Source organism: Benincasa hispida, chromosome 9 (genome assembly GCF_027475165.1).
Source record: "Benincasa hispida cultivar pf3 chromosome 9, pf3_genome.v1.1, whole genome shotgun sequence".
NCBI classification, from domain to species: Eukaryota; Viridiplantae; Streptophyta; class Magnoliopsida; order Cucurbitales; family Cucurbitaceae; genus Benincasa; species Benincasa hispida.
The window spans coordinates 70,115,155-70,128,057 of NC_143486.1; the positions used below are offsets into that span (position 1 = coordinate 70,115,155).

The 12,903-nt window shown below is 35.0% G+C and overlaps 2 protein-coding genes across 4 annotated transcripts; one reads left to right on the top strand and one right to left on the bottom strand.

The window, feature by feature from the left end:
* The first annotated feature begins 434 nt into the window (after nucleotides 1-434).
* Nucleotides 435-6,097, top strand: LOC120086224 (CHY-type/CTCHY-type/RING-type Zinc finger protein). Of its 3 annotated transcripts, none has more exons than XM_039042768.2 (13): nucleotides 440-2,542; nucleotides 2,634-2,768; nucleotides 2,884-3,481; nucleotides 3,566-3,653; nucleotides 3,749-3,808; nucleotides 3,918-3,950; nucleotides 4,046-4,123; nucleotides 4,240-4,283; nucleotides 4,448-4,488; nucleotides 4,606-4,688; nucleotides 4,781-4,872; nucleotides 4,972-5,083; nucleotides 5,623-6,097. In XM_039042768.2, the coding sequence occupies exons 3-13, from the start codon at nucleotides 3,300-3,302 to the stop codon at nucleotides 5,731-5,733; spliced, it is 924 nt and encodes a 307-aa protein (XP_038898696.1). In that variant the 5' UTR covers nucleotides 440-2,542; nucleotides 2,634-2,768; nucleotides 2,884-3,299; the 3' UTR covers nucleotides 5,734-6,097. The 3 variants fall into 3 exon arrangements, with proteins under 3 accessions (XP_038898697.1, XP_038898696.1, XP_090173479.1); XM_090317353.1 differs by having other exon boundaries at nucleotides 442-672; XM_039042769.2 differs by lacking the exon at nucleotides 2,634-2,768 and having other exon boundaries at nucleotides 435-672; nucleotides 3,240-3,481.
* Nucleotides 6,098-8,715: 2,618 nt separating this feature from the next.
* On the bottom strand, nucleotides 8,716-11,713 carry LOC120086260 (O-Glycosyl hydrolases family 17 protein). The gene is made up of 2 exons (XM_039042807.2): nucleotides 10,477-11,713; nucleotides 8,716-9,998 (listed from the first exon to the last, which is right to left on the bottom strand). Exons 1-2 carry the CDS (start codon nucleotides 10,824-10,826, stop codon nucleotides 8,882-8,884), a joined length of 1,467 nt encoding a protein of 488 aa, XP_038898735.1. The 5' UTR covers nucleotides 10,827-11,713; the 3' UTR covers nucleotides 8,716-8,881.
* Between the last annotated feature and the right edge of the window lie 1,190 nt (nucleotides 11,714-12,903).

The following is a 12,903-nucleotide window of genomic DNA, read 5'->3' on the forward strand; positions in this document are numbered from 1 at the left end:
AACTACAAACGTACGACTAAGGCAATATTTGGCTTAAAAAGTTGGGTTGGAAGGGAGGCATGTAAACAACTATTTCATAGTTTATCAATGTCGTTCGTTGTGAATTTCACAACTGAACAAATTTTTATTTTACAACTTCCCTTCTGATCTAAAATATTTTTTAAATTTACAATTAAATAATTATTTTAATTAAAATGATCGATATAATTTGTAAGTGCAAGTCAACAAAAATAATTTAATTGAAATAACCCATCAACCGGAGATTAAAAGTTTGATCCTTGAATCACACATATTACTTTTTTTTTTCTTTTTTTCTTTTTTTTTTTTTTAAAAAAAAATCTAAAAGTGTACTATTGAAGATATTTCAAAGCCGAGGGGCAGAACCGGAATTTAACACCTTAGCCATAAGCCCATAAGCGATGGCGACATTCGAAACTCCACGGCATCGCTTTCGTTCATTGAGAAACGCGCGTTGCGAAGCCTCTGGAAACCGCGCCATCGCCGTTGCTATAAATACCGATCCGATTCGAACTGTACCTCACACATTCAGATTCTCCTCTCAAATTCATCGAGTTTCTCAGCTGTTCAGAAGCTCCGATTTTTCAGTTGGGTTTCTTTTTGGGATTCGGGTTCGCCGCCGCCGCAAGCTTGCGTGTTCGCTGACTGAACGAAGTTCGTTATTCTATTAAGAAAGTTTTCTGTAGTTCGTAATTCTTGTTTTTGATAATCTTTTGGTGGTATGGTTGGTTCTTAGTTTGATTTCTCTTATTTTCTTAGGCAATGTGATGTGCATTTGCCTCTGATTTCAATTTTATTGTTTGGTTTCTTTGACATTTTTGTCATCTCGGAATAGTAGATAGAGATTTGGGATCTTATACCTTCTGGTTTAGTTCAACTTGTTGTGAGTGGTTCTCGATTGTGTTCTTGTTCCATCTGCAACTACAATTGTGGAGGTATATGGTCCCAAATTTTCTATGTTTTTTTCCCCTTGTGATTAATAAAGTCGAAATTTTCGTTTGAAGTTTTCTTTCTGGTGTGTTCTAGGCCGTTTGGTAATTTGCTATTTATTGGTCTGGGTGATGATTGTTCTATTGGCTTGTCTTAGATTTCTTTTGCAGTGCTAGATATTGATTGAGCGGTGTTTTGATTTGATTGATGCATCTTGGTGTGATGAAGTTGTTGTATGTGTCGTATACGTTTTGGTTGTGTGTTGAAATGCTTGTAGGTTAGGGTTTTGTTTATAGAAACCAAGAGCTAGATAGATGTCTGTAAAAATTCCCTGCCTCCTGCATTATTGAAGACTTTGGTGACCGTTCTTTTAAATTGTTGAACGGAGTGACGCTCATGAATAAATGTTATATTCTTGATCATAATTTTGAGGCCTTGAATTCGTCTTCCATTTGAAGTATTATCTTTAAGATGCATGTCTTCTTAGCTAGGAGATCGTATCCATTCTGTGGCCTTTATGAGTTTCCGCTTGGGCCTCTCAACCCAATAACAAAAGACACGTTTGTTAAAGCTTACTGCTACGTAGTATAGATTCATGGAAGCTGTTCCTAGGATATTGAGTTTCAATCGAAATGGATTGTCACATGATTTGACGATTGGGAATGTGAATATGAACACCCCTGCCCCATGCGCTGCTTGCATATGTGAGTGAAGCCAGGAACAAAACTCTGTGTGGTTAAGTTAGATCAGAGAAATTTTCGTTTCAGTGGTGACATTTTAACATTGACCCTGCCATTGGTGCTTTAAATTAAACATTAAACATGAAAATGGGGGGTTTTTTGTTTGATAATTGTACAGAATCATGGGGTCTACTACTCGAGTTCACGAGATGATGTCCAGACGAGGCAACACGTTGTGGTTTATTTATTTAGATGTTCTTTACCAAATTCTATGGCTTTCTCTTAACTTGGTCACTGGTGATACCTTGTGAAAACCCTAGCCACCTTCATAACACTGGATATAATTGCGGAGTTTGTGATATAACCTAGAATAATTTTACTTACTTATTTTTAATTAAAAAGATTTAAATTATGAGGAGCAGTAGGGAGCTGATGGTAGCCACATCGTCTGATCAAAGTACTTAAGCTCTTTGCTTCAGACTTGGAAGAATTATTATGAATAATTACAAATAAAGTTTAGATGGATGCTTTTGGGTGGTGTTAGATGTTGGATTCTTCTCTGCGACTCTTTCTAAAATTGGAGTCTTGGCAGCATCTTTGGTGTTCCGGACATGTTTTTGCTTCTTAAACCTGTTCCCGATGAAGTCTTGATTATCTTCAGACTCTCAGTGACCATAAGGATTCTAGGTGGTTCTTTGATAGCGAGATTGCAAGAGCTGTAGGTGCAGTTATGAGAGTTATATTTAGTTATTTAGTTGACTGGATAACCTTGAGTACATAATCTATTCCTCCAGTTGTAAGATCAGCTACGCAGATTGTGCCATTCACCCTAAAAGTTCAGTTTTCCTTCTCCCACCAATAAACCTTTTGCTTCCTCTTGCACCTTGCCCTCTGGAACAACTTTCATTACTCAGGTCGTTGCTGGCTATGACTGCCTTCAAGAAGAGTTGTAAAATCCTTTTTGCTAATCTGGGAAAATGGCTTTCTTTTTGGTTTGGTTCTCAGTATTATGGAAATGAAGGAACCGGATGAATGCAAAATACCATGTGATGAAGGAAAATTTATTGGCTTTCAGGGAGAGAATAATAGATGGGTAAGTTGGGTTCTCGAAGGAAACTGAATGCAGAGATTCAATTTGAGGTAGGCTGGTCCTTTTGGACAATTAAGCCAGTAGAACTACTAAATATTTTGCCCTTTTTTCTTTTTTGTTATTTGTGGAACACATTTGATTGGGTATGTGTTGCTTTTACCATAGGTTGATGCATCCATGTTTGACCCAGTTTAGTGGGAATTGCATCCGGAGTCTTCAACAAATCAAGTGATCATGATGTGCAAATGGTCACTATTCAAAGCTGGAGGCTCTGGAGTCCCCCAGTGCTGCATTGTAGTTATTATATGGGTCTCCTATAACTCTTCTTTTTTGGATGAACTGAACTCTCCTCTTGGAGTTGTGATGATTGGAGCTGTACAACGTTTCTTGGATTATTTGTTGCTGATGTGCTGTGGTCTGCAGCTGTATAGAAGAAAGCAACAGTGTCATGGCCTGTTTGACGGTGAATAACATGCCTTTTCTGGCTTTAGGATGATTGCTAAAGTCCTTCCTATATGCAGGTGCTTTAAGCTTCTATCCAGATTCAACCATTGTCCTGCATTGGAGGATATTATTTTTCCATGGCAGAGGTTGCAACTTACTCCAAGCCTCAACAAATTGGGACAGAAGAAAATCAACATATGACATGCAGAGGAAAGGAGATGAGAACTGTGTACACTGAGCAGTTTGATTCTCAGGCCTTGCCCTTTGAAAAATCAAATGAACCCCAAGAGTTATTGGAGAGGGAATACATGGAACATGGGTAAAGTCCTTGAGAGTTTTCTCTCTAACCCTTTTTCAGGTCTTTCTTATTCATTTCATAAACACAGAACTTGTCATTTTGCAGATGTGCACATTATAGGCGAAGGTGCCGTATCAGAGCGCCCTGTTGTAATGAAATCTTTGATTGCCGTCATTGCCATAATGAAATAAAGGCAAGGAACTTCATTTTGAGCTTCATTATAGAATGTTTGTGGTCCTGAGCCATCATATACTGACTACAAATCCTCTTTCTTGTTCCTTCGTACAGAACAGTATTTGTGTTGATCAGAAAGAAAGACATGAGATGCCACGCCATGAAGTCAACCAGGTAAATTTGCCCACTGGTTACTCACCCATCTTCTTTTAACCTCTTCACCTATTCAGAAATTTTCTAGTTGAGTATCTCTTCAAATTTACCTAGAATTTTGTTTTCTCAGGTTATATGCTCGCTCTGTGGAACTGAACAGGAGGTGTGTGCTTAATCTTACTATTTTTGTATGAATGATTAGTAATTTCATGCTCACAAGCTCTAAATTCACAGTTTTGTTGGTTTCTGATTTGACAGGTTCGCCAAGAATGTATCAACTGTGGTGTGTGTTTTGGGAAATATTTCTGCGAGACTTGCAAGCTGTTTGATGATGATGTGAGTTCAAGGCATCCACTTAGTTTTCCATTTTGTCACCAATTCACCTCTCATTTTTTATGCACAAACAATTTAGTCAATTTAGTCACTTATGGTTTTTGTTTCCTTTCTTGCAGACATCTAAGAAGCAATATCACTGTAATGGGTGTGGAATTTGTAGGTATGATATATCTGAATCCATTTATCTTATTTGAAAATTATTACTCTATTTCCATATGTTATTATTTACATAAAAACCAAAACTACTTGTATTGTATGTGTTTTCGTTGGAGTTTTATCTCTGTTCCCACACTTACTTGATGCCATTATGAACATTTTTGACAGAATTGGGGGACGTGAGAACTTTTTCCACTGCCATAAGTGTGGTAAGTCATACATAATTTTCTGATTCATCTTGCTAAATTGTTAGTCTCTCTTGTCATACAGTGTGATTAAAATTGTATCAATTGTTTGCTGATTTTTATATTTTCTTTGTCATGAAGGTTGCTGCTATTCAGTTCTTTTAAAAAACAGCCATCCCTGCGTTGAAGGGGCAATGCACCATGACTGTCCTGTTTGCTTTGAGGTAAAACTTTCCCCTCATTTCCCTTATTCATTTGCTATCTATTCTTAGCCATCACTATGTAATGATGTGCATCTTTAACAAATGGCTTGCAGTACCTATTCGATTCGACAAACGATGTTACAGTAATGCCATGTGGACACACCATCCATCAAAATTGCTTGAAGGAGATGAGAGATCACTTTCAGTAAGTGTTCATACAGAGTTCTTGTTTACTTGTGGAACTTGGTTTCTTGTGAAATGAATACAAGAACTCTGTTTCCTAATTACATTGATTCTGCTACAGATATGCTTGCCCTCTCTGCTCCAAATCCGTCTGTGATATGTCCAAGGTGTGGGAAAAATTCGACATGGAAATTGCAGCTACGCCCATTCCAGAACCATACCAAAATAAAATGGTAAAGCTCCCACCCCACTTACTTTTACTTTTCACTCTCATTTCATTGCTAGGTAATAGATCATATATTATAGCATATCTGCTGGAGGTGTTTATTGGTAGTTCAACATTATCACAGTAGAAACTAGAAAGTCCTCGTGTTCAAATGTCTATTGTTATGGAGTTTTTAAACCAAAATAAGGGACGACCTTACTTGAACAGGACATCAATGTCCTTGAGTTTTTAAAAGAAATGACCTTTAAAGCATGCACATGTCGGTGGGAGGTTAATGGCATGTTTGAGGTGATTTTGTTATTTTTAAAATCACTTTAAAAATGTTTTTATCATCCAAAATCAATTTTAATGCTATAAAATATGCATTTAAAAGTGTACAATGAAACATTGAATTGATTTTGAGTGAGTAAATGTGTATCTCAATGTTTTTTACCATTTTAAAGTCATTCTCAAACATGTCCTATGCCCTAAATTATACGAATATATTGTAACTCATCTGTGTGAGCTTTTGATCCTATTAAAAAGCTGCATACTTTGAACGAACAGGTCTGGATTCTTTGCAACGATTGCAGTAAGACGTCAAAGGTGCAGTATCATGTTGTGGCTCAAAAGTGCTTGAATTGTAAGTCTTACAACACCAGACAGACCAGAGGCTAAGGATAAGGATGTGGATATGAAAGCCACATTTCCATCATCTGCAGCTCTGAATTGTCTCCATCTTCAGCTACTTGATCTCCCATTTCCATGCTAGACTCCTTCAGAACCTTCGAGCCACACACGTCATTCTCGAGCGATGGGGAAGACGGCATAGTTCTGCAGCCTCCCTTGCATCGGGAAGTTGGCAACATCGCACATTTTTTCTCTTCTTTATTTGGTTGATATCTTCTTGTATTCTACCTCTTCGTTCTCCCATCATTCTATTTGTTGGTGTTTGTATTGTTGTTGTATTTGTGTATGAAGAAAATATTGCATTGTAATCATGGTCAGTGAATTGCATTGCATGTGATTTGGTTTTTCAGAATTCATCGCCTGACTTTCTTTGACGCCTTCTTTAACATCTTGCAAGTCAAAATGACGACGAATTGATCTTCAACTTTCAATCCTTCGGGTATTGTAAACATAGGCAATTTACAAGTTCAACTTGAATATATATATAAAATAACAATCGAAGTAATGGAAAGAAAAAAAAATTGATAAACATTGATAAATTTTTATCAATTTCTATAAAAAAAAAAAATAAATCTTCTTTATATTGATGGAATCTAATCTATCATCTTTTTAGTTCAATAATTATGTGAGTTTTTGCTTAAAATGATCAGTAGGCGATAATTATGGATGTAGGGTTTAATGTTTGAATAGGTTCGTCTAATTGGGAATGTTTTTGAAAGATACGTACAGTAGCTGCGTTTGTTTTCAGCCGCAGTGGGAAAGAGAGAGGAAAGAAGGAAGGAATTAGCCGTTGGTTTTTGGTGCATTATGGTGCCAAAAAAAAAAAAAAAAAAAAAAAAAAGCGTGAATAGGAGAAATATGGATTTCAAATGTTCCTCAAAATTACTGCCGAAACTCCCTTCCCGTTACAAAGCCTGTTTTCTATTGGGCCTACGAGTTTGGCCCAATAGTGTGTGTCCTCAAGCCCATTAGCAAATCTATGAAGGGACATCAATAAATTATAATACAAAATATATGGAAAAAAAGAATGACAACATAAATACTGTAGCTTTTAAAACGACTGATCGCAATAATAGCTTTTAAAAGAATCTGAAAAGGAGTAAAATAGTGTTGGATAAATTTTAATTTTAAATTAAAAATATTAGTTTAGTTATATGGACCAAACTAAATTTATTATTTCAATTATTTTTTATAGATAATTAATTTATAATTTATTTAAATTTGTATATGTATATGATTTAAATTTCAACTAATTGTATTTAATCTAAATTATTTGATAAAAGTTCTAAAAATGAATCCATTAACATTTGAGAATATATATGACTAAGTGAAAGGATATTATTATAATATATTTATTTCAATGGTTAAAAAGTTAGCAAAATTTTTAGAAGTTAAATCTAAAAGCTAGTGTCTATTAGTTTTTGCACTTAATTAAAATTTAAAAAGTGATTTTGATAGATTAATAAATAATCCATTTTACCAAATAACGTAGGTAATTAAGAATGTCTAATAATTATTTTTTATTATTGCAAATGCAATCCCAAACGGAGCTCAAGTCAACTCAATTTTCGCTAATTTTTCCACACAACTTAATTATTTATAAAAAAACAATGTAAAATTATTTAGACTCATTGTAGTTGAGTTTGGAATTTATGCAATTTTTAAATTAAGAACCCATTTGGATTGACATGAGAAAAAAGTGTTTTTCAAAAAACACATTTTTATTTAACAAAAATTGTTGAAAATACACTTCAAAAGCTATTTTAAGTGGTTGCTAAGCACTATAATTTTTTCCAAAATGATTTATTTTTTAATTCAAATACTTAAAAATACATTCCAAACACACCCAAAATATCGGTGCCTATACTTTTAAAAAAGTAGTTGTGAGAAGAAATGTTCGGTAAATTAATACCAAATTTGTTTAATCTAGGCCCAGTTTGATAACCATTTAGATGTTAGTTTTTGTTTTTGTTTTTTTTTTTTTTAAAAAAAATTAAGCCTATAGACATTACTTTCACTTTCCAAATTTATTCTTTAGTTATCTACTTTTTACCGGCGTTTTAAAAAACAAAGCCAGACTTTGAAAACTAAAAAAAGTAGCTCTTTATTTATTTATTTATTTATTTTTTGAATTTAGCTAAGAATCAAACTATTGTACTTGATAAAGATGCAAATCAGGGTAAAAAATTGAGAGGAAATAAGTTTAATTTTAAAAAACAAAAATAAAAGAGGAGATGATTATTAAACGAGACCTTAATTATATGGAGTAAAGTAGAATATTATTTCAATTATGTTTTAGATTGATATTTATTTATAATATATTATAATATGATTATTTGAAAATATATATGATTTGAATTGCTACTATTTTTGTTTAATCTAAGTTGTTTGATAATTTTTTTTAAAAAAATAATTTTTCTAAGAAATTGAACTAATAAAAATCTGAAATAGATGTGAAAATAAATTAACATAGAACGATAAATTTGAAATGGATAAACGTTCGGGGAATGTAACAAATATTTAGGAACACTAAAATCTAAAAGATGCATCTAATAAGTTTTCAATGTTAGATTAAATTACAAAGTCCGGAAAGATTAATAAATAATTTGTTTTTCTGAACGCAATTAAAATCTTCATATAATCACTTTTTTACTTGCAAAAGCCGCCAAAGAGGGCTTAATTAAAATAAAATAGGTTTATACAAAAATATTTATATAACTTTGACTAATGCATAAAAAAAGACATATAACCTATATCATCCACCGAGAAGTGAGCTGGTTATATCATTCACCGAGAGGTGAGAGATTCAAATCACTGTTAAATATAAAGGGATCTTAAAATTTTGTTTGAACAAACTTTTTTTAGTACACTAGTTGTGGGATGGAGATCGAATCATCAACCTCTAAGGTGGAAGGCCATGTTACTTAGATCTAAGCACATTTTAACTTTTTTTTTAACAAAAAATGTCGATTGACTATTTAAATAACTAATATATTTTTAAAAGGTGGACTATTCTTTTTCAATGTAAAATTACAACTTAAAATATAAACTTACAAATTTTGAGTGGTCAGAGTTCACTCCAACCTGCATAAACGTGTTTAGAGATGGAGGAATCTCTGTAGTTTTGTTTTGTTTATCACAGAATTGCCAGAATGAACGAACAAAGAAACAGCAACAATGATCCAGCAGAATGACTCGGAGCCTCTGATTTTTCATTCACAGCAACTTCAGAAGGCTGAGTCATCACAATGAACTTACAGCTTCCAACTGATGGATCTTGAGTTGTGATAACTGAAAGATGTGGAAACTTACAGGCACTTGCCAACTGATTCTTTATCTGGTAGTAGGAGTTGAATGCATACGAGATGTTTTGCCGAGCATCCAGAGCCCCACATGAAGTCCCGAGGCCGAGGCTCGTGCAATCGCCATTTTCACAAGCGTAGCTAACACTTGGGGCAATTTGTGGATCGTCAATGCTGGCTGATGGTGCAAGGACACACCATTGTTTTGCCAGATACTTGACATTTGATGCAGGTACTAAACCATTCGTGCCGTTTGCCATTTGAAGCATGTATTTAGGCCGACCGTCGTAGTAAAACAGACCCCAATGCCGCTCAAAATTGCCTGGTAGAATGCTCTTGGCATCTTCATCAATAAGACTAAACAAGTACACGTCAATAGGACCAGGCCTCATCGGCGTTCCCTGCCCCGAAATAAAGTGGGAAATGAAGCCTTGGCTGAATCTCTTGGCAAACTGTAAATTCGCATTCCAGTCTCCATCTGTTGGCCATCCAATCTCTCCAACGATTATGGACATGTTAGGGAAGCCATTTTTCTGTAAAGACGAAACAAGGGTATCGTAGTTGGCAGTAAAAACATTTTCGTAGACTCGACCATTATCGCTCAAAGCAGACGAGAAGCCATCAAAGAAGGCAAAGTCAATAGGGAAATTGGGATCTTCATAAAGACTAATGAAAGGGTAGATATTGACAGTAAAGGGGGATGCACTGTCACTCAAGAACTTGACAATGGAGAGCATAAGATCATGGATATCAGAGCGAAAGTCACCACCTGAAGGGAGACCTGTGAGACTCTGATAAACATCAGCATTCATAGGCACTGTTACTTTAACCCGATTGCTTAAACCAGCCTTGACAATGGCGGCTTGGACATTTTGAAGAGCAGGAAAAGTAGTTCCTAGAAAGCTTCCATTAAATGTTTTCAAAAACGGTTCATTCCCAACTGCAACGTACCTTGTAAAACAAACAAAAATCAAGTCACAATTCTCCATCTCAATGAAACTGTTAAGAAATTAACAAATAAAGATGTCCAGAAAACATAAAGTAATAGAGAATCGATACAAATTTACGTGATTCATTGTCAGTATGTTAACTACGACTATGGACAGAAGAAGAATAATTTATTATTAGAAAGAATAATTTAGATTACATAGATCCTCTAGATTAGAGCGCATACTACCCTAAACCTTAGAGTTAAAATCGTAAATAGGTGTAGAGTTCAAATCATAAATAACATAAACATGATAAATATTAATACAGATTCAAGGCATTCTAACAGACAATCATTCCATGGAACAAAACTCAAGCCAATTGCATAGTTTCTAGCAGCAAAATCAGGAGAAACAGCCAACAAAAGACAAATTTATTCAATTACATCACATAAAGTTCAGAGATAAATCAGAGAGAGATTGTTTGATCGTTTGTCCTTTACCTTATATCCACACTGCCAGATGAAATATAAGAAGACAAGTTTTTAGCAACCCAATTTTCTGCTGATTGGATGCTATTAGCCAAGCTGTAGAGCATATCGTTTGGAATTCCCACCATCACTTCAATCCCCGATTTGCCTAGAGCCTTTAGAACTACAGGATCGGCATCAAAAAGCTTAACCTTCTGAATTCCATTATCCTTCAGCAACTTCACCACCGTCGCCGGCGGCAACGGATGAGTGGCCTGAGTTCCCCAGTTCACTCCGATTCCGATCACTGAACTCACCGCCGCAGATGAAAGCGACAGAACAAGAAAAAATCCCCAACCGGCCACAAATTTCAACAATCCCATAGCGATGAAATTTCAACAATCCCACAAATTTCAACACTGAACTCACTGTCAATTACTCCCAGAAAGAACCATGAAAGAAACCACAAACCAATTGAAGCGATGAAATTGGAAAATGAGTTCAGTTATTTTCACAAGCAACTTAGATGCAGAAAAATGGTAGGACATAGGGCACGAAACTAGAAAGCTTTGGGAATGGCGGATTTCTTCTCGTGCAAGGAAACACCAAAAGAAGAGAAAGGAAAAACACAATAGCCATAGATATCGACAAGCGTCAATAAAGAAAAAGTAAGCGAAAGTAGAAGTGGAAAAGAACAAAATTATAGTGGAATCAACTTTAGAACAGCAAATCATAAGCTCAAATACCAAAACCCAAATTCGAAACCTCCGGAACTGTAGAAACTGCGGATTCTCCAACTCCACACAGAGGCCGAGAAGAAAATTAAAAAGAAAATGGAGATCGAGAAGATACGTATGCGACTGAGGAATTGAAGAATCTTGAAGCCTGTAGACACAAATGCTTTTCCTTTTCGGGTTTTCCATGGCAGAGGTTGCCTCAACAAATTTGAGATTGAAGAAAATCAGCATTGTTGAGAAACCATGAATGGAAAGCATACTATGGTAAGAAAAAGAATTTTGTACATTTCAGGATAATTGCCCAAACTAATCCAACATCCAACAACTTATATTAATTGTCCTTTCTTTTACAATAGTTTTTTTCCCCTCCTTCTTTCCCTTGGGGTTTTTGTACGGAAGGCCTCTTTATAGGGTCCATATAAAATTGCCCAAGTTTTAAATTTAGTGTCCTCAGATCGTGCACGAGACCTTGGTGTGCAAACAAATTTTCATTTTTTCTTTTCGCTTCTCGCTCCTTTCTGTTGTTCAACATAACTGCAACTTTTTTCTTTAATTTTTTTCCTTTATTCAGATTCTTTCTCTCGTTTCTCACTCCTACCTCTCGCTTCTTGCTTTACCTTCTTGCTCCTACCTCTCACTTCTCGCTTTAACTTCTTGCTCGCTCCTTTTACTTGTTCCTCATCAGACACAACTATAATTTTTTCTTTGTTCAAATTCTTCCTCTCGCTTCTTCCTCAAGTTTTTTGTTCTCGCTTCTCGCTCTAGTTTCTCGCTCCTTTCACTTGTTCCTCATCAGACACAATTGTATTTTTTTTTTTAGAAAAAAAATTGCAAAACGAAGAAGGAAAAGAAAAAAATTCAAGAAAGAAGAAGAAGAACAAAAGTGAACAAGAAGAAGAAAATGAAGAAGAAGACGATGAACACAGAAAAAAAGTGGTAAAAGAAGAAGACGACGACCACACAAAAAAATAAACTAAAGAAGAAGACGATAACGGTGTAGAAAAAAAGGTTACAAAAGGAAGAATGAAGAAGGAAGAAATGTTACACTGGTAATTTCACAGGATGATGACATCAACAGAAGACCAACAATCATTTGTTTTAAAAGTTGAGGCTACTTCCATTTGGGTTCCTATCCATACAATTATTCCATTTTTCTACCCATTTTACATGTGAAGTACCAATATTGCCCTCTGTTTTAAACTCTTCACTTCTCTATATTTATTCTATGTTTCTTTTTCTTCTTTCTCTTCAACAACCTTCGTTCAATTCAACCACCAATATTACATTTTAATATCTGTCAACATTTATTCTCCACCAACATTGTACTATCAATATGGTATTGATATTAAGCAGGGGAGAAAGTAATGAAATATCACTTTCATTTTCACTACCATAACTTTCAGTCGAACACTATCACTACACTCACTTTCAATTGAACATTCTCATGGTCGATCAGTTTTAGCTTCTTTCATGGATCTAGTGCAAGCAAAAAACATATGTTCAGAGAAGACGGTCCTAGAAATGAACAGTTGGTAAGTTTAGTGTAACTTGAAGTCAACGATATTCATAACATTCGTTAACTATAAGTAGGTGATCACTTACATGTGAATAGTAATCACTAACTAGAGGTGAATGATCTTTGATTTGTAGTAAGTGATCACTATTAACTAGTACACGATTGCCTACCTACCTAAGCATTACCTCAAAATGGAAAGTATTCATT